Source organism: Antennarius striatus, chromosome 18 (assembly GCF_040054535.1).
Source record: "Antennarius striatus isolate MH-2024 chromosome 18, ASM4005453v1, whole genome shotgun sequence".
Classification (NCBI taxonomy): domain Eukaryota; kingdom Metazoa; phylum Chordata; class Actinopteri; order Lophiiformes; family Antennariidae; genus Antennarius; species Antennarius striatus.
Window position 1 is genome coordinate 10,368,079 of NC_090793.1, and position 20,937 is coordinate 10,389,015.

The 20,937-nt window shown below is 39.7% G+C and overlaps 1 protein-coding gene across 1 annotated transcript; it reads left to right on the forward strand.

Moving 5' to 3' along the window:
* Positions 1 to 1,226: 1,226 nt before the first annotated feature.
* myom1a (myomesin 1a (skelemin)) lies at positions 1,227 to 18,697 on the forward strand. Its single transcript, XM_068341501.1, has 37 exons — positions 1,227 to 1,358; positions 1,982 to 2,185; positions 4,340 to 4,480; positions 4,594 to 4,780; positions 4,886 to 5,043; positions 5,193 to 5,285; positions 5,416 to 5,504; positions 5,750 to 5,794; positions 6,051 to 6,212; positions 6,320 to 6,481; positions 7,079 to 7,220; positions 7,629 to 7,828; positions 7,912 to 7,968; positions 8,133 to 8,257; positions 8,471 to 8,654; positions 8,873 to 9,047; positions 9,264 to 9,385; positions 10,289 to 10,485; positions 12,086 to 12,212; positions 12,451 to 12,635; positions 12,736 to 12,850; positions 13,059 to 13,215; positions 13,345 to 13,451; positions 13,776 to 13,820; positions 14,102 to 14,238; positions 14,320 to 14,464; positions 14,708 to 14,767; positions 14,842 to 14,909; positions 14,994 to 15,119; positions 15,985 to 16,072; positions 16,195 to 16,233; positions 16,419 to 16,524; positions 17,054 to 17,217; positions 17,324 to 17,360; positions 17,610 to 17,632; positions 18,121 to 18,176; positions 18,323 to 18,697. Exons 2-37 carry the CDS (start codon positions 2,037 to 2,039, stop codon positions 18,587 to 18,589), a joined length of 4,440 nt encoding a protein of 1,479 aa, XP_068197602.1. The 5' UTR covers positions 1,227 to 1,358; positions 1,982 to 2,036; the 3' UTR covers positions 18,590 to 18,697.
* The last annotated feature ends 2,240 nt before the right edge of the window (positions 18,698 to 20,937 follow it).

Here is a 20,937-nt window from a genome sequence, read left to right on the forward strand (position 1 = left end):
TTTCATTTCAAATAAGCCATTTGAACATCTGTTTCGGTGAGTACAAGCATTTCATTTATCAAAGCTTTCATATTGTAATTCAATTTTGGTTATATCAAAAAAAAAAATAACGAAATAAAATGACAAATATACTAAAAATTAAGAAAAAAAATTCTTGCTCTTCTGCAATGTGTAAATAATGTGGCGGATCTGTGTGATTGTAGTGGAAGGAGACTTATGTCCCGTTTTATACATGATAGAAGTGAAGCAACATCTAGTGGTGTGTTAGTGTATGTCTATTTTGTTTCTCTATCTGTGGTGTCATAAATGATGGTCATTTCAGTCGGTTTTGCTCTGTGACGTAGTTGTGTGACGTCTATAAAGGTGTGGCCGCGAGTTCTGTGCCAGTGACAATAAAAGGAGTGGAGTGGACGCCGGTTTTTGTCCCATTTGAGAGAAGTTATGAACACCTCAGTTCTGAACGCTACATTGGTGGCAGTATAATGGGATGTAATTATTCACATTTGACTAAGGAGAACATCAGTAAACATCCGGCCCACCTATGAGACAACACAGTAGTAAAATTAATCGTTGTTGGGTATTTATATATATCTGCAACAAATGTTTTGATACAAATCTGATTTAAAATTTTGATTGTGTCCAAATGGTAAAATTGCAATTTATACACTCCACCAGCAAGTGGCAGCGATCAATAACAAACATTTATCATTTTCTCAACTCTTCACTCCAAATTTAATTTTGCTGAGATTCAACTATCAATAATCAGTTTTAATGTGTCTCAACTTGTAAATGATTTTGTGAAGCTGAAATTTTAAAAAAACCCTGTCCTCTCAGTCATGATGGGTGAATGAAAAGACACCCAGAATTTAAAAAAAAAAAAATTTAATGTGAGAAGTGTAACATCTAGTGCTCTGAGGTTGAGGTCACTTATTGGTTCATCTTTACAAATCGAGCAAATAATTACAGTAATTAGACAGGATTTCAGTAAAGGTTCAAGCCCTCTGTGTGATAATGACAGTTTCCTGTTACGGAACAATTCATTCCCATTCAACAGGTAGCACAAGTTGAAGTAAGCCACTACTGTATCAACATGTGAACTGTATGTCTCCCTCGCTCCTTAGCTTGCCTGGCCCTCCTTGTGGTCTAAATTTAAAGCTGCCCCAGCCTTAAAAGGTCCTGACGGTGTCTTGTGCTTTCTGCAGAGTGGCAGCATTATTTTTGTTCTGTGGACTACCGACCTGTCCACTGCTCTTCACCCTGCTGCTTTCCCCAGATCTGGACTTGCTTTAGCTACTTTTGGAATAACAGGAATCTTCTCTTATTCACTTCTATTGTGGATTGTTGAATTCTTACTTGAGGTGAGTGACACACAAATAAATGTTTTTATATTATTATTAATAAATCTGTGTCTAATTCTGATGATACATGCAGCTTTGACATGTCAAAACTCACATTGAGGAATTTTGACTAAGGGGAACAAAACTGTAAGCAGTGAAAGGAACTCAGACTTTATTTATAATTAACTCAATCAATAATAAAGTTGTTGTTATTTTTGTGCATTGACATCTATCCATTTTGTGGCCTAAGCCTCACATTTCCTAAAAAAAAAATAAAAAAATCCCTCACCGGATTGCATCACTACACACATCTTATCACTTTCATAATTCCACGTGTGTAGGTAACCATTGTCATTTAGATTCCTCAAGATGTGGGGAACTACCATTTTGATGATTCCACCATTAGGTGTCACCATTAATTGCGTGCTGCTTCTTCATTTAACACATAAGAAGTAGATCTATCACAATAGAACTTGTTCCTATCTAGAGATGATGCTTTGACTGCCACACAAAGCAAAAATTACAATGTCATTTTAATAAGTTGTTCATGAAACCATTAGCTCTAAAAGCTAATCGTACTTTACTAACGTTCAAATCACAAAACTTAAAAGAAAAATACACATAACAATACTATTGATTTACAGAGCAGGTCAAGCTGAACAACAGCTGATCTAAAAGGTTGGTGGAGCAGCCATCAGGATGCCACGATCAATTCAAGTGATGGAGAAGCAGCAGCAACAGCAGCAACAGCAGCAACAGCAGCATTACTGTGAGTGCAGTTTCCTGAGCTCCAAGTCAATTGCTAGCCAGCAGTCAATCAAGTCGACTGTCAAGACCACCAGCCATAGGTAAGAAAACGGAAGTGAGACAGTTATTATAGGAAGGTAAAAAAAGGGATTCTCTAAATGTGACCTGTAGGTTCTAACCCATCAGAGCTGATTAATACATTCAACACAGTTCTCTGGAGCCACTATTAATCGATCAGATTTATAGTGTGCCTTTTTGGAGACAATACTCACAACAGTTCCATTAATCATCCACTCCGAAATTCATACTTGGTGATGATAGACTACATGTGTAGCCACAATCTGACAATCTGCTCCAATGGCCTGTCCAAAACAACACTAGATTCATACTCTTTCACACACACAAGCGAATGAAGTGTGTTGCCCAAGGACATGACAATAGATGACGAGGCATTCAAACCACCCATCCTAAGCCGCCCAGTGTGTTTAGTTTTAGATTTTTAAGGCTCCAAGTTTCAGTGAGATATGTAGTCCGTCTCTTACGTTTTGAGTCTGCAGCTCTCAAAAAGTGAGAGCTACGTTACATTACTTTTGCGATGGATTGTTGGACAGAAAGGTCACTTTGGCTTCATATCTTTGGATTTACAAGTGGTAATAATAACGTAATAATACAACACGATATACATCGAATAAAGATCCAAGTGGATACAATGAGACCATTACAATGGAAGCTAAAGCTAAAACTATTTGTTCATTTATTGACAAATGATCATCGAGATAATAATCACACACTTTTTTCATGACATCACTACTTGGTTAACGGCTTGTTATATTTTAAGTTACAGTTAATTTATTGTAATAATTTCAGATAATGGGCGGCATAGTGGCGCAGTGGGTAGTGCTGTCGCCGCACAGCAAGGTGGTTCCGGGTTGAGTTCAACTTTGTGCAGAGTTTGCATGTTCTCCTCATGTCTACTGGGCTCTCTTCAGGCTCTCCGGCTTCCTCCCACCTCCAAAAACATGTGCTTCAGGTTAATTGGCTGGTCCCAAAATTGACTGTAGGTGTGAGTGTGTCTGCTCATGTTAGTTACGGAGTCTATCCCAGTTGTCTGGGATAGACTCCAGCACCCCGCAACAACGGATGAAGTTTGGTTTGGAAGATGAATGAATGAATGAATTTCAGATAATTAATAAGAGGATCACTGAAAATGATTGATGTGCTGAAGCTGTTATTTCTAGTTCTAAATGCTCTGGACTGCAAATCATCCATTTGGCTCTCTGTTGCCTCTGACTGCACAGTTTATACAGGGTAGAAAACATCTTCTTCAAGTTGTGTGCTGGTCCAGTATTTATTTAGGAATGATGGATTAAAAACTTGATGCACACTGGAGCTTCTCAGTGTAAAGAAATAAGATGTTTACATTAGCTGTCAAAAGTTTTACATTTTACTTTCTGATACACTGAACTAAACTCCATTAAACATGACCGATGAGCAATCAGCAGGAAAAGACTTCTTGATGTGGATACAGTATATACGAGAGTCGGGCAGTCTTGACAAATATTATAATGGGAAGCAGATCTTTAAAATTATTGTTTGCAGCATAATCAGTTCCAATGGGTGTAGTATGGGTCAGGGTGCTGGAGGATGGTCAGAGGAACATTTACTTTTTCTATATTATATTCTTAATGTGTTCTTATTCAGCTGCCATTCTTATAAAAACAGAGAGATGGTAATAGTCTTGTTGAAGATATTGGCCATAATTTTTAGATTTCACTGCAACTTAGTGTTTTAGGTAGTTTATAGTCAACAAATGTGTCACATGCCACAGAAGTTACATTTAAACTTCTATTTTATCAAATGTTTGCCTTTAATGAATAAGAAATGAATGAGTTTAAGAATTAGTAATTATTTGGAAGAATTTGTTCATGAGAGTGATGGATCTTGTCACTAAATGCAGTGTGCTACCTTATGTGCTTTTATTTTCTTGATTTTAAAGAAAAATAAGCCACATAAATACATGAAGTCATCAGAAGAAGAAGAAGTATACTTTATTAATCCCCGCAGGGAAATTACATAGTCACTCAGATGTACATGTTGTGTTAGTTTTTAACTGACACTGATTATCATTTAACGATAATAAGGGAACCATGGATGAATGTTTTAAATGTCAAAGGGCTTGTAGAAGACAGTTAATGATAAACTGTAATTGGATGTCACAAATTTATGTGATGCCAGTGTTGTTTTTTGCCTCTAAGCGTGAAGACCACCGTTAAGACGGAGACAGAAAAGGAAGTTGTGAAGCTCAGCCCGCTACCCAAAAGAGCCAAAAGAACCTACCTGGCAATAGACAAGGACAAAGAAGTTATCGGCTATGTGATTCCTGTGTTTCGAGCCAAGTGAGTGAAAATACTGTAAAATATGAGCGATACTCTAAAAGGTAAAATAATACCATTGATGGCGAATACAATATTAATAAAGTCCAAACTACTCACTCATGTGATGTCACCAGTCATGGTGTTGTTCGCGGTCTAATGGAGGCCCAGGAATACGAGCAGACCGAGGAAGGGATTCACTATGTGGCCATGAGGAACCTGTTTGTCAGGGAGGCCAAGGAGGCTATGCACATTAAAGTGGAGAAGAAAACCCGGACCACGCAAGTCAGGGAATCCGTTGAACGCATGGCACTGAGCAGGACGGTAAGATCTTTCATACCTTTACAGATTCCAGTTCTCCTTCAAATACTGTTCTGTCACCCACAAAAGTTTTCTCTGCAACAATCCACCTTAACTCTCTTGTTGTAGATGGATGAATGGGCGGAGTTCCGTAAGAAAATGAACCCAGATAGCCTGACACACCCTCCAGAGTTTATAGTCAAACCCCGTGGGCAAACTGTTTGGGAGGGCAACACTCTCCTGCTGCACTGCACAGTGGCTGGATGGCCTAAACCTAGGATTACCTGGTGAGACATCCTCAGAAGCCATCACCTCATCCTGCTATGTGTCAGAGGGGAGATGTTGATCAGTGTTGTAGAGAATTTGTCATCCAACTTTTCACAGTTGCCAAATGATAACATTCATGCTGCTCTGCTATCTCTCTGCTGTCTTCAAGGTACAAAAACAATGTTCTCATTGATGCCAGGGCCAATCCAGAGAAATACACAACTGAGAGTAATTATAACATGCACTCCCTAGAGATCAAGAAGTAGGTAATCATTTAGCCTAAACTGCATGCCTAAAACAACAGATTAGCCAAAATGGTTTATTATTATTTAGGAAAATATTCTGTAAATGAAATGCTGTTAATTCACCACATCTGTGTTTGTTATTTTTAGTTGTGATTTCATGGATACTGCTCAGTATCGAGCCTCTGCCCTCAATGTGAAAGGAGAAGCTTCTTTTGTGGCAACAATTGTTGTCAAAAGTAGGTAACTGTTTTGGCAGCAGCTCCCTCTCCGGTTGGAATTCAAAGTTCAAAATACTGGTTTAAATTAAGACCACTATAAAGACAACTGTACGGTTGTGTTTTCAGGACCCAGCTCCAGTGCAAAATGTTTGGGGGACAGTCTTTAAGCCTGTGCACAGTTATTAAATAGTACTACAGTGTGTCATATTGTGTCATGAACACCACTGAATCATAAAGCTGCTAAACAATCTCTTTCTCCTCAGGGTTTCAGGAGGGTGATGATGCAGGACCACTAGCTATCAAACCACGTGAGTCACTTCAAATAATTGTCAATACTGTTTTAGGTAAGGCCAGCTAACTGCAAGTGCAACAAATAAGTCATGAATGACATTCAATTATTAACACATATCTGTTTTAATAATGGAAAATGTAATTATTGATTACGATGTTTCTTTAAATTAAACTTCAAGGAGTCTCGAATTGCTCTCAGCTCTTTGTTCATCTACCAGTTAATACACCTTTAATACTTCAAAATCAGTAACTTAAATCCTTTTTCTTCTGCAGATGGTTTCTGCCCTGAATACGGGGTTACATTTGAAACAACAATTATTGACAAATTCGAAGTGGCTTTTGGCCAGGAAGGCAGGACTTTGAGTCTTGGCTGCTCTGTGATCATTTATCCCACTGTGAAAAACTACCAGCCTGAAGTTGTGTGGTACAGAGATTGTAAGGACAAAAATGTAACAGAAATATTTCTTTTGTCTACTTGTACTACTTCTTGAATGAATCCACTATATTTATCCTTGTCTTTTGTATATGACTTCTTATTTTAGCTGTCCCCTTGAAGCCCTCTAAATGGGTTCACACTCACTGGTCTGGAGAGCGTGCCACCCTCACCCTCATACATCTCAACAAGGAAGATGAGGGCATGTACACCCTACGCGTCAATACTAAATCTGGCTTTGACATCTACTCTGCCTATGTGTTTGTCAGAGGTAAGGTAATAAGCTACTCAGATTCCATTGCAAAAAGAGGGACTCTCCTCTGGAAGTGGAGTTTTGTTTAATGATGCATTATATTTAAATGAGAATAAATGTATGAGATGTTTGAGATTCTCAAACTTGCACTAAATTTATAGTTTTAAAATGTTATATGGCAGTAAAGCATCATATTACAGATCACTACACACTCAGACAACGAGCTGGGTGCCATTCCATTCAGCTCCATTTGAGGTGTTGGGTTTCCTCTGTGGAATGCAGCTTCTATATCTGTTGTTATGCACGACAAAGAATGTGATTTGAAATACAGATGAGCAAGTTTATGCATAAGGGGGAGTCTTCACAATCTCTGTTAATGTTACCAAGTTAGAAACCGTTCTGTCACAGTGGACTGTAAAGGCTTCAGTATGTTAGAAATGGAAACTAAGTATGTAATGGATATCATCCTGATTTAGAAACACTGCTCACAAGTGTGTGTGTGTGTGTGTGTGTGTGTGTGTGTGTGTGTGTGTGTGTGTGTGTGTGTGTGTGTGTGTGTGTGTGTGTGTGTGTGTGTGTGGGTGGGTGGGTGTGGGTGTGTTTTTGCTATGCCAGATGCCGAAGTAGAGGTGGAGGGGGTTCCTGTGGCCCCCCTGGATGTATGCTGTCATGATGCTAACAAGGACTATGTAGTGATAACTTGGAAGCAGCCAGCGGTGGAGGGCAGCAGCTCCATCCTGGGATATTATGTCGACAGGTTTGTCAGAGATATTTTTCTTCAGTGTAATCCGAATATTTGGGTTCTGATAGAATCCTACTTCCCTTTGTAACGGTACATGAAGAGTTTTTTTTAGTTTTGGAAAGTTGGTTGAACAAAAAAAGCAGCCTCTGAAGACATCAACTTGGCTTGGAAATTGTGATGAGTGTGTTTTCAATAAGTTTTCAATCAATTAATCATTATATAATCAGCAAATTAATCAACATATGCAATAATTGTAAATTGCATTTGAAATTTCCACCAATTACAAACACCACTCTACTGTTCACAAAAAGTCAACATAAGATGGACTATTTTCAGTGGAAATTTGTTGTTGTTTTTGTCTTGTTACTATGACAAATCAGATGTTGCATTCACATTTCTAATTTATACGTATTTTCTTGGTAGGTGTGAGGTGGGAACCCACCACTGGGCTCAGTGCAATGATGTTCCAGTCAAGTACGCCCGTTTCCCTGTCACAGGTCTGGTGGAAGGCCGTTCTTATATATTTAGGGTGCGGGCCTTGAACAGTGCAGGAGTCAGCCGTCCATCCCGTGTTTCTGAGGCAGTGGTTGCCATGGACCACTCTGACAGAGCCTGCCTCCGAGGTAACAGTCAGAGCCCTACTAACACACTGCAACAAACCCAACTGTTGCACTTTTGAAAGAATGTATTTTATTTTCCCTAACAGCTGGTCCCTCTGCCCCTTGGACTGGGATGATCAAGTTCACAGAAGAGGATCCCATCGGTATGACAGCCTTACTCTCTTACTCTGGCTTTTAACTGGCATTTAATACAACTGTTTAAGGACCGGTTGTCAACTTTCACTAATATACAATTGCAATTTAAGTTCAAGTCAGGTAGTTTATGAGGTGATTTTCCAATAATGTGAGCATCTTCTTGCCCCCTTAGTGGGTATTGTTCCGGGAGAACCCACCGATGTTGTAGTTACAGAGGCAACCAAGAGCTATGTGGTGCTTGCATGGAAGCCTCCTGTTCTGAGGGGTCATGAGGGGGTCATGTATTACATCGAGAAGGTGAGGAAGCTTAATTTCTTTTTGTAAAATATAGCACTATTTTACAGTTTGGATTCTCAAATATGAATTTATTTTTTTAAAATTATGACACCTTTTGCTTTTATCTAATTCAAACAGTTTTACTTGCTTAGCATATCATTTCTTTGACTGCTATTGTTTTCTTATGTAATCTGTCACTTTATTCAAATGTCACTTGTTTTCTGTGGACCACAGTGCATGTCAGGGACTGACAGCTGGCAGAGGGTGAACACTGGTATGCCGGTGAAGTCTCCCCGCTTTGCTCTGTTTGACCTGGCTGAGGGTAAAGCATACAGCTTCCGTGTGCGTTGCTGCAACTCAGCTGGTGTGGGCGAGCCTTCAATGTGCACAGAAGAGATCACAGTTGGAGATAAACTGGGTGAGACTTGCGTTGGCATCAATTGGTAAAACTTACCAGGTCAGGGCTGGTCAATATTATTTACAGTATATTATAGCATCATCAGTGTGCTGTCGAAATGCATTTCTCACATACTTAATTTAGCCCTCTTGTTCTTTTTTCTTGCTCTGTCTGTCTGTCGAACTACTGGTATTCCCTGGCATTCAGCTCAATCTCATTTCTCTTCGTTTTCTGCACAGATCTGCCCTGTGCTCCGGGTCAGGCAGTGGCCATCAGGAACACTGACACCTCAGTTGTAGTCTCCTGGACGGAATCCAAGGATGTCAAACACCTGGCTGGCTACTATATTGAATGTAGTGTGGTGGGCACTGATGTCTGGATGCCCTGCACCAACAAACCTGTCAAGCAAACCAGGTGGGTGCAGTTGAAGATAATTCTGCTGAAGAAATCACATGGTCATTTATTGCTTAGAAAGATGAACTGATCACTAGAAACTACAAAGTAACTCAGCAGAGCTCAGACGTCTCTATGAACCTTACTTAACAAGTTCCTGAAAATTCCATCAAGAATTTCACGTGTATAATGTAATGATAAAGTGAGCCACTATTCCTTCTTCTGTTCTGTTTTCAGGTTTGTGTGTCATGGCCTGACTACTGGAGAAAATTATGTGTTCCGAGTCAAGGCAGTCAATGCTGCTGGATATAGCCAGAGCTCCCCCAGTGCTGAGCCTGTGGTTGTGAAAGCTGCCATCTGTGAGTATCCTCACAACTCATCTGTATCATTCATTTTAGCATTGAAGTCGTACTCTCTCCCACTGCTACATCCTCCCACATTTATTTATCCAGGGAATGACCTAGAAACAGATTTATACATGTCCTCCATCTGCCCTTAGCCTACGAGCCCCTTCACTCATCTTTGTTAATGAACTATGCAAACTTCCTTCCCTTCCTTTACTTTTTATTTATTAGAGGTTAGGAATCATTATTTCCAGTTACACTGTTTACAGTCTTTTAGACTATAAACACTAGTAGATAGCGCTGGTAGATTTTTTGCATGTGCTTGGCTGAAATACTCTTCACTAACACAAAATCTACCCATTTTACTTTATCCCAAGTTATTTAATAGTAACAAGTTTGAATAACACATTGTTTTGCAATTAATTTACTTTTAAGTATTGATTTCTGTATGTATTTTTTGTTTGAGTTCTCTTTTGCTGTTTGGTAACTCTTCAGGGATCCCCTTTGGTATATGGCTGACACAAAGGTTTAAACAATGTGATCTAAACAGCATGAACCTAATGACCATCCAATCTGGATTATGAATATTTTAATATGCATATGTTTCTGGCCTTGGATGTAAGTATTATATTAAAATGCCTCAAAGTCATGTTTCTGCTTGTGTGTACAAAGCATGTCCAACTGAACCACTTGTAATTGTTCTGATACCTTTGACAATTAATGATGACAAATATCAGTGGATTATTTGGTAAGAGCCAAGTCATCTGTTTCTGCTGCTAATGTGGTACTGCAGTGAATAGTAGTGAATTGTTCCTCACAAGCAAACAGACTCTGAATATCTGAAAGTGACTCTTTTTAACATGCTTCTGTCTTCCCTTACAATATGTTACATTTTTACTTAATTTACATTCTTTTCAGCAACCCCTGGAAAGCCCACTGGTGTGACCCTGCTGGAGGCTGAAAGGGACTACATGGTGCTGGGCTGGACTGCTCCTACTAATGATGGTGGAGCTGATATACGGGGATATTTTGTAGACTATAGGACTGTGAAGGGAGATGTTGTTGGGAAATGGCATGAAATGAACCACAAGGCTGTGACTACTACCTCTTATAAAGTAAGATTTTGTTATTGAAGCACTCAACATCACATTTTGAACTATAAAGCACTTAGAGTGTGTACACGTCCACTGAGGCTGTTGTTTTATGGTAAAACCTGCACAATTGGACAATTAATATCCAGGTTACAGGATATTAAAAGAGAATAGTGTAACCTGTTGGTGCATTCCATTGTATCACCGTGTGAAGATCGTAAACTATTGTATTATAGATCACACAATACAGAGCATGTTTTTATGACATTGCTTCACACCACAGTAACTAGCAGCACCTACTCCTCTTACATTGGAAATGTACATTTAACAGCAGTGGAGCGGGTGGTAGAGCGGTTCGTCCGTTACTCCAAAAATCAGTGGCTCGATTCCCACTCCCGCCCAGACACCCCAGAGTGTGAGCCGACAGTGGGAGGCATCATCCCACCTCCCGAACACTGCCAAGGCACCCCTGAGCAAGGCGCCATCCCTTTTACAAGTTGCTCATTAGGGTGCATCAAGAAGGAGCTGCCCGCCACTCGACCTCCCCCATACTGCATACCTACAGGCCCCTTAAATGTGTGTGTTAGAGCCTGTACACACTAATACACACACACACACACACACACACGTATATATACATATATATATACATATATATATATATGTGTGTGTGTGTGTGTGTGTGTGTGTGTGTGTATACTATATACACACACACACTACCGGCAGTAAGGTCTGACTTACTGCCGGCAATGCAAGCCAAGCTCTGGCTTCAGTCATACAGGGACCGGACAGCCCTCAGCAAAGGGCCCCGAACCCCATACCACCGAAGCACTCACCACGAGGGACATGGTCGAAATCCTTCTCCAAATCCACAAAACATATTTGGACTGGTTGGGCAAACTCCCATGAACCCTCGAGCACTCGATGGAGAGTGTAGAGCTGGTCCAGTGTTCTGCGACCAGAACGAAAACCGCATTGTTCCTCCTGTATTCGTGGTTCGACTATAGGTCTAATCCTCCTCTCCAATACCCTGGAATAGACTTTCCCCGGGAGGCTGAGGAGTGCGATCCCCCTATAGTTGGAACACACCTTCCGGTCCCCCTTTTTGAAAAGAGGGACCACCGCCCTGGTCTACCAATCCAAAGGTACTGTCCCTGACTGCCATGTGATGTTACAGAGACGTGTCAACCATGACAGTCCCTGCACATCCAGAGATGGCTGTCTTCTAATGTTGAATCAAATGAAAGAGGGACCAGAGTCTGTACCTAAACTGTATTTACCTCAAAATTTACTCAACACTTCTTGGCCCAAGATATGTTGATACATTTAAACATCTCTTGACACTTGTTTTAGATAAATACGGACATGCACTCAGAAAAACAATCATGGGTGATAGCAAAACTTCCTCCAGTTGTGTTTGGTGGAGATAATGAAATTAATTTGGCTTTTGTATGAATTAAGTTGTGAGTACTAATTTGTCACTGTCTTATGTAGTCATTCATCACACTTTGTAACAATAGCAGGATGTTAATTATTAACGATAACACTGAATGACTTGGTAATTATTATCATAGTGAAGTGTTATAGATCTGTGTATCTTATTCTCTGTTTTTGCTTTTTCCAGGCCGAGAACCTGAAGGAAAACATTTTCTACCAGTTCCAGGTGCGTGCTATGAACATGGCAGGTCTGAGTAAGGCATCTCTGGCCAGTGCAGCTCTGGAGTGTAAGGAGTGGACAATCACTGTGCCAGGTATGCAAGACATTATGGTTGAGTTGGTGAATTGGATAAGATGAGATGATTTAAGACAAGACAAGATCCCAGTTTTCACAACAGCAGCATTCAGAGAGAATGGAAGAATAAGATAGACAGCAGGTATAATAGACTTAAAGATTAATCATCTATGAACTGTCAGATTTATAGAAAGTCAGTAGTGGTAACCATGTGTTCGAGAATCCAAAAATCAACCCTATCTCATTTAACCTCTGAGGTGGTCCTGTTGGTCTTCATGTGCTGGAGGTCCGTGACACCTCCCTTGTGGTTTTGTGGGAGCCACCAGTATTTGAAGGCCGTTCTCCTGTCAATGGCTACTATTTGGATGTCAAGGATGCCACAGCTGGAGAAGAGGGCTGGAAAGCCGTTCATGAGAAGGTCAACAAGACGAAACACATGAAGGTGAACATGAAGATACTGGTCAGATTGGAACATTCTGTGAAACTCCTTTGGGAACTTTTTTTAAGCATGTCTCCCTGCGATTGATGGCATGGTCATTCAGGTGACTGGGCTGAAGGCTGGTACATCCTACGTCTTCCGTGTGCGAGCCCAAAATCTTGCTGGAGTTGGAAATGCCTCGGCAGCATTAGGCCCAATCCTGGCACTGACACGTCCTGGTAAGTGTAGTTGTTGTTTAACTCAAGCCTATGCATGTCTGGATTGTCTTGAATAGCAGACTCTTATATATCTTTAAACCTACAGTATATCTTAATATTGTATTATTTGTCATTTGATTACGATAAATTCTTTTTGACTTTATCAGCTGAAATATGTACTATAATGCCACTGATGCACAGCTAAGGTAAACATCTACTCTACCTTCAGGCACCAAAGAAATCTGTGTGGATGTCGATGAGGATGGTGTGATTTCTATGATCTTTGAGTGCTCAGAGATAAAAGAGGACTCAGAGTTCATTTGGTCAAAGAATTACCAAACCATCACAGACACTTCTAGCTTGACAATTGTCAATGAGCGGGGCAAGTAGGTGTCCACTGAATGATGATTTTCCCATGAAGTTTACTGCAACCAAATTGACTCTCTTACTCTGTTTCCATTCTTGATTGCCAATGCAATGTTTGTTTCAAAGTGTTTTTGTCACCTAACGATCAGGTCCAGAGTTATCTTTAATAGTCCCTCACTGGACGATCTGGGCACCTTCTCTTGCGTCGTCACTAACACCAATGGCATCTCCTCCAGCTACACACTCACCGAGGAGGGTGAGTCAGGCCACAGTTTTTGCATCCCCTCTCCTGTGTTCTTGAAAATTGTAGTGTTTGAATTATATCAGTATTAAATGTTTGAGGAGGCACTGATAGACTTCCTGTACTTCTATTTATAAACCTGACTTTACCTGCTCTAGTGATGTCCAATGCATAACGTATAGATATTTGTTGAGGGTTTTTTGTATATAGCTAGTAGGTGCTGAACAACTGTACAGGTATTGTAACAGCCAGGGTTATGCACATTTTTGTACAAGATTTGATGTTAAATTTTTTTCAAAGGTCAACATATTCATCCATCCTGCTGTTTTTACTTGACAGGTCTCAAGCGTCTCCTTGACATCAGCCATGATCACAAGTTTCCTGGTGAATGTCTCTATAAATCAGATACAATGCAAACATATAACACACACAGAAACACCAGTTTTCTTTTTCACTTATGATGACATTATTTGCAAGGCCAAAGAAATGTTTTGGATATATTTTATGAATTGGGACATTGTCATGATTCCCCCTTTATCAGTAAATAGTCCAGAAACAGAGTCCTATCATGGAATTAATTTTCCAGCCCTTGTTCACTGACACAGATAATTGAATTAATGCACAATTGGCATAATAATTGAATCTGAAAATATGTGTCTTTCCAGTTATTCCCTTCAAGAATCAAATGGCCATGGAGCTGCTTGAGAAAGGTCGTGTTCGACTCTGGACACAGGTGGAGAAATGCACTTCCGCCTGCCAAGTGGAGTATGTGTTTAATGATGCCATCGTCACTCAAGGAAAGGTAGGAATCATATTCAGAAAATCACATGTCTTTGTATCCACATTGCAATAACTTATATGTTTTTTTTGTTTTTGTTTCTAGAAATACACAATGAACTTCGACCAGTCCACTGGCATCATTGAAATGTTTATGGACTCCCTTGAGGTCACTGATGAGGGAACGTTCACCTTTAACCTGGTGGATGGCAAGGCTAAGGGTACCACCAGTCTGGTGCTCATTGGGGATGGTAAGGTGTCAAAGACAACTTTGACTTCCTGACTGATCTCGTACTTGCAGAAAGAAGATTAGTTTTCATAGCACACATTGAAAAACTTTGCTGTGATAGGTGGTGCAGTGAATATGTATGTCCACTGAATGGCAGCAAAAGACAATCTTTTTTGTGACTGTCATGTTTCTTTTTTCTGAATGCAACTTTCTGATGCACTGTCTATCTGAACATTGAGTTGAGAAATCTGCTTCTCTTGTTCAGAATTCAGAGAGCTCCAAAAGAAATCAGAATTTGAGAGGGCAGAATGGGTCAGGAAACAAGGTAAGGCAGTTACATTTCCATTACATGAAGTCGAACACTAATTTTACAATAATTACTGATCATGTTTTCCACAGGTCCTCATTTCGTTGAGTACCTTGACTTTACTGTTACTGAGGAATGTAATGTGTTGTTGAAATGCAAGGTAAGAAGAGTGACTGTCATATTAAACTGCAGATAATATTTTTTTAAGATGGAGCATCATACAATAGGTTCTTTCTCTCTACAGATAGGAAATGTCAAACAAGAGACTGAGATCATCTGGTCTAAGGACAGCATTGAGATTACAGAGGATGATGAGGATGCTAAGAAAATCGAAAAGGAAGATGGTGGACTGACCTTTAATATTGGAAAGGTCAGCCCATTAGACAAAGGCCATAGCATGGGAGCAGTTGTGAACCTATGAGTAAAGAGCTAAAAGCGCTAACTCTGATGCTTCTAGGCTTCCATTGCAGATGTAGACCACACGTTATGCTACCAGCTATCCCTCTTTGAGACACAGAACCATAAATGATGAAACACCTTTCAAAATATTCACGTTCCTGAGTCCCACTGGAGCGCTGCTGCAGACAGCACTTGGAAATGTATAACTTGGCAGACATACTTTTCGTTATGTCAAAATTTCACAAACTTCTTTTCTAATACCGCACTGAATTTACCTCCTCTGGCTACTGCAGCCAAAACTTCAAAACAATGGAGGTGTTCTTTATTGAGGATGGTAATCTGTTTTTGCCAGTACATTTAAATTGGAGTTTCATGGTTGTTGAAAGTGTTGTAACATCACTCACAAAGAGGGGGTTGGTGTCATTGCATGAGCTCTTAAGAAACGGTCTATTCGCTGCCACTCTTCTCCATCGCTTTTGCATTAACTGCTTTATCTGTCTAATTTTCAGTGGATTATTAAGCAAGCGAAACAGGCAGAAACAGAGGATAAAATGCAACCTGCTGAGGATGTTCCCCCGCTGCCAAGACCCAAAGTCTGGACATAACCTTTGCTATCATAAGTTGACACCTATAATTTCTCATTGTCTCTTACCTTTTGTGCTGTGCTTTTAAAATCCACAGCAGAAAAGCCTGCTCTTTTGGTTTTGTTAGCCTCTGTGTGGCTGTACGGTGTATTATCTGTCCCAAATATTATACAGCATTTACCTCTGTTTAAGATAGAAGGGACTTAGTGCTGTAATTATGACACTTAAACTTATTTTACTTTTAAACTCTAGATCTCCAAGAACGATATGGGCATTTATGAAGTATTCCTCAGGGATGACAGAGGCAAAGACAGGAGCACCTTCAGTTTAACGGGTGCAGGTAAAGGCTTATTTATGAATTTTGCATGTGAGAAATTGAAGGGACATGGATGTCAGTGCTATTATTTTAGTTAAATAGATATTATTTAGTATGACATTAATTTTCTTTTTTTTAATTCCCAGGATACCAGGCTGTAATGAATGAGCTGTTCAGGATTATTGGTAAGCTTCCCATTAATTAGGCAGATATAAAAGTACCATGCAACAAAGGAAGCGACTAAGATTAAAACTAAAAAAAAAAAAAATTCAACTGAATTCACTATTTTTATATTATTATATCATATTAAATATTATATTGATGACTGTGGTTTCAATTAGACGTCAATACTTGCTCCTTTACTTTGCAGCCAACTCCTCCTCTGCGATCAACGTTCGCAGTACTGAACATGGCATCATCCTCTACTCCACGGTCACATATTACCACGAGGAACAGCGTGTTGGTTGGCTCCACAAGTACATAAATTAAAACCTTAAATATCTGACATTTTTTTCTGAAGGTTACAAAACCCTGCTGCAAGTGTCTGTGTGATGATTCAAGAATATTTTGATATTTGCACTGTACACAATAATTTCAACATTGTTAAATGTCTGCTTACATTGCCACTTTATTTACTTATTTATTAATCAGGGACAATTTAAAAATGAGTATTTTGTTATGTCCCAGTCCTTGTATGAGCTGGTAATGTTTTCTACACATTTAATGGTTGCAGGTCCTTCACATAATTAGTTTTCTTGTTTTTAATTTCTTTGTAAAGTCACTCAAATTTGGAGTGAGACTGTCAGTAGAAAATAAAGTCCCAAATTTTTATTTGGATTATTTGAGTTATGGTAGGGTGGCTTTGTTGAGTAATTCAATATTTCAATTGAATCTCATTTCAGCTACATGTAACTGCAATGACTACAATACATTCATTGCACTTGATGCTTTGTGAAGAGTTAAGTATTGATTGGTCTCTGTATTACAATGTGTGTCATCCATTAGAGATGCTAAGGTTGCGGCCTCAGAGCACGTAAAGTCTGGAGTAACAGGAGAGGAGATTTGGCTGAAGATCAACGATCCCACTGAGAAGGACAAGGGCAAATACACCATGGACATCTTTGATGGAAAGGATGGTGTTAAAAGAGTCTTTGAGCTGACTGGCAAGGGTGAGTGAAATTTTGAAGATACAATAAGGAGAATATTTGAGATTTCAGAGAATGACTCTGTTTGTTTGTACGCCTAACAATGGTAAATTTATTTGTCATGGTGCAGCATGGGAAGAGGCATTTGAAGAATTCCAAAGGCTCAAGTAAGTACACAAATTCATTTAACTGGATCCTTCTGTTTGGTAATTCCGTTGTGTAATTTTTGTTGTAGTTGGCGGATATTTTCCAAAATAAATAGAAAGTGTCAACACAAACTGAAAATAGACTCTATGCACTTTGTGGCCTTTCTAGAATGACTCCAAATGCATTTCCTGGCATTGTGTAGCATAAAAAAATAATCTCCAGCCCAGGATATCATTTTAAGATTCACCTAATATGTCTCCTTCCTGTAGGGCCGCAGCAATTGCAGAGAGAAGTAAGTAATTACAGTATTTATTTTTCAGTTTACGTGTAAACATTACTCTGTGATATTTCAGTCATGTTATCATAATATCACAACTTCCTTCAGGATACATTTCCTGGAGAAGCAATGGTTCTATAACTTGACATTTCCATACAGCAAAATATTGCGTACAGGCCCCTTGTGTGTTATGGGCCTATACACGCTATATACAGTAATATATATATATATATGTGTGTGTGTGTGTGTGTGTGTGTGTGTAAACACACACACACACACACACACACACATACATGCTATCAAAATAACAGTATGTGTACAGTGCGCTAACAATTTCCTTAGTAGGATTAGTAGTATATAAAATGAAATAAACAGTGAATTAAATGTTTTTTAATGAAAGTTGGCATCTCTAAAACTTTAAAATTTTGTCAACAGACACAGCTTGATTGATTTACTAATGACTGATATTTTGTTCCTGGCTCCCTCTCCTGTTTCTTGTTCAGATCGTGCCCGTGTTGTTGGAGGCTTGCCAGATGTGGTTGCAATTCAAGAGGGCAAGGTGCATAATTAAATTTTCTGTGTCCTTATACTGTGTGAAGTTGTTTGCTTAGTTGTTTCAAGTCTGACTCTATTTCTAAATCTACTTGTGTAATTTACTTTTCCACATTCAACTCAACCCTCCTGCAATCTTGATTTTCTCTTTAGTCCTTGAACTTGACTGGGAACGTGTGGGGCGAGCCCGTACCTGAGGTGAGCTGGACAAAGAACGAGAAGCTGCTGGTGTCTGACGACCACTACACACTCAAGTTTGAGAACGGGAAGTTTGCCAGCATCACAATCGCTGCAGTCACCACTGCAGACTCTGGCAAATACGCCCTCCTGGTCAAGAATAAGTACGGCACAGAGGCCGGCGAGTTCACTGTCAGTGTGTACAACCCAGAGGAGGATGACAAGGAGGAAAAGACAGGCTAAAAGTATAATGCAACATAATGTAGAAAACAATGTCCTGGGCTATCTCCAAAGAATTTACCCCGGCACATGCCGGTGCTCCAAAGCAGTCTGAATAAATGATAAATAAAGCTGCTTCCTCCTGCCTCTTTCATGTGCTGGGCTAAAGAGCTTTGGGCATTGCTTGTCAAGGGAGCAAACAATGAACGAGGATGACCGTGTGCTTGTTGTTGCTTGACATGTCTTCTGGCCAATGTGAGTGGTTAATGTAATCTATAATTGTGAGATATTTCTGATTTATCATCACTTTTTGTTTTAAAAACAACATTTTGGCAGAAAAACCTAACTCATTCTTCACACAATACTATAGTATCTTATTAGGAAAAATTTGGACCCAAAACAAGTTTATGTATAATATAAAAAAATGCAGATTTGCAATTGTAAAATGTGTCTGTGGATATTTCACACAATCTGATAATTTGAGCCCTTTGTTTCTATTTAACTTGTGTTATTTAAAGTGGGTGCATGTATGTTATTTAAATGATTCTGTTGGCCATTGTCATTTTTACAGTTCGTTTGAGAGGTGCAGCTAGAAAACCCTGATGGCTGTAGTGTATTTTGAGTGTGACAGCGACCACAAGGCAGTTTAAACTGGTGTCCCACAATCTACAAGGCTGTATTTAAAGTTTTGGGGCATACACGGCACACTTTTGTGACCGTTCTGTACAAGTGATCAAAAGGATCAAGGATAATGTCAGATGGGTGTGTTGAAAGTGGGGAAATGTTGTATTTCAGGTATAATGAAAGGACACAGGTGCATTTAGCCTGAGGCTCATGAACAAGGTAAACAAAAGTTGATGTCTCCTTTTCAAAACACTTTTGTAATAAAGGTGTACCTGCATAAGAGAGGTTTCGTTTTATCTTGAAATAATCCAACAAACTTATTTATTCATTTATAGAAATACCTTTATCAAAGTTGAATAATTTGATTTGCAATACTCTTAGTTTGTGGCGTTTATGCGGTTCTAGGCCCACAAAGGGTTTCTAAATGGAACCTAAAGAGTTCCCAGCTTTATGATGGCATTTTATCCCTCACTTATAAACATAATTTTTTTGTAATAAATGTCAATAAATACTAGCGGGAATCCGTGGAAATTTGACAATAAAACAATAATATCAGACTTCATACCAAACGTAAGAAGACAAATGTATTGGTATTATAAACCATGCACACCCATCAGAGTTCTCCCACCAGCAGACAGCACATCCCGGTCCGACCCAGAAGTGGTGTAGCGAGGGAATAAATGACTGAGTGAATAAATAAATATATAAACTTTACGACTCATTAACAAAGAAACAAACAAATATCCAACTATCAAGCATGTTTATCAATGTGTCTTCGGAAATAGCCAGTTTTAACGCTGTCCATTCTGTGCCTGCATGTACACACGAGTCACACACACTACCGTCACAGCGCTTTTCGTCGCAGGGAGACGCCCTCCGGATAGAAACAGTTTCGCTTACATCATCCACACAACAACGCAGACTCGGCGTTTACAAAAAACGTCACTTTGGCCAGCGTTTTCGTCCTGGACATCTGCATTGTCAAAATGACGTGACCGCAACAAAAAGTCGCTGCCGGATGCCTAACGCCATGTTTGCTCACGTGATTCCTTCTGGTGGATGCGCCGTGATTGGTTGGGCGCCGTGATTGGTTGGGTGCTTGATTGACAGGTAGTGGGTGGAGTTACAACGTGACAGTGAAGTTTGAAAGTTAGTTCATTCAAATATACTAGCGGGAACCCGTGGAAATTCCATGATAAAACAATAGTATCATATTATTTAAATTGTTTTCTTTTCTTTTTTTTCGCTGTCACAATAAAACAAACCGCTGTGTCCGATGAAGCCGTAACAGCTCCTTGTGTGTGGGACGGAAAAAGTGATGACGAAGGCCACTTTGGCGTTACGGTCTGGCCATTCGGGTAGACGCCGGTTTCGTGAGTTCGGTCCTGGCGAATAAAGCATCGGGATTCCTCACACGACAACGTGAGGTCCGTCACAAAGAACATAAACCGCTGTGTTTGATGGAGCCAAACGGCTCCGTAAGTGAGAGACATGGGCAAACGTGAAGCTAACTCGACTAGCGGCCCGAAATTCCAGGTAGACGCCTGCCAAAACTGTACACATTAAATGACAATGGACATTAAACAGAAAAAATATTATTTTTTGTGGTGACAGAGGTTTATTTAATTCCGTGATGCTCTCATATCAGGAGCTCTTGGTCACAGATGCGCTGTGATTGGTTGGGCGCTCGAGTGGGTGGAGTTAAAGCGTGACACCGTGGTGTTTTCAAGTAAGTTTATTAAAACATA

What these genes read in the sequence shown, in the direction of transcription:
- myom1a (XM_068341501.1), top strand. Translation starts at nt 2,037, where the DNA reads ATGCCACGATCAATTCAAGTGATGGAGAAGCAGCAGCAACAGCAGCAA. An exon ending in TGACTACTACCTCTTATAAA is followed by an intron (nt 10,486 to 12,085) that starts GTAAGATTTTGT and finishes TGCTTTTTCCAG; the next exon opens with GCCGAGAACCTGAAGGAAAA. An exon ending in TGACCTTTAATATTGGAAAG is followed by an intron (nt 15,120 to 15,984) that starts GTCAGCCCATTA and finishes TTTAAACTCTAG; the next exon opens with ATCTCCAAGAACGATATGGG.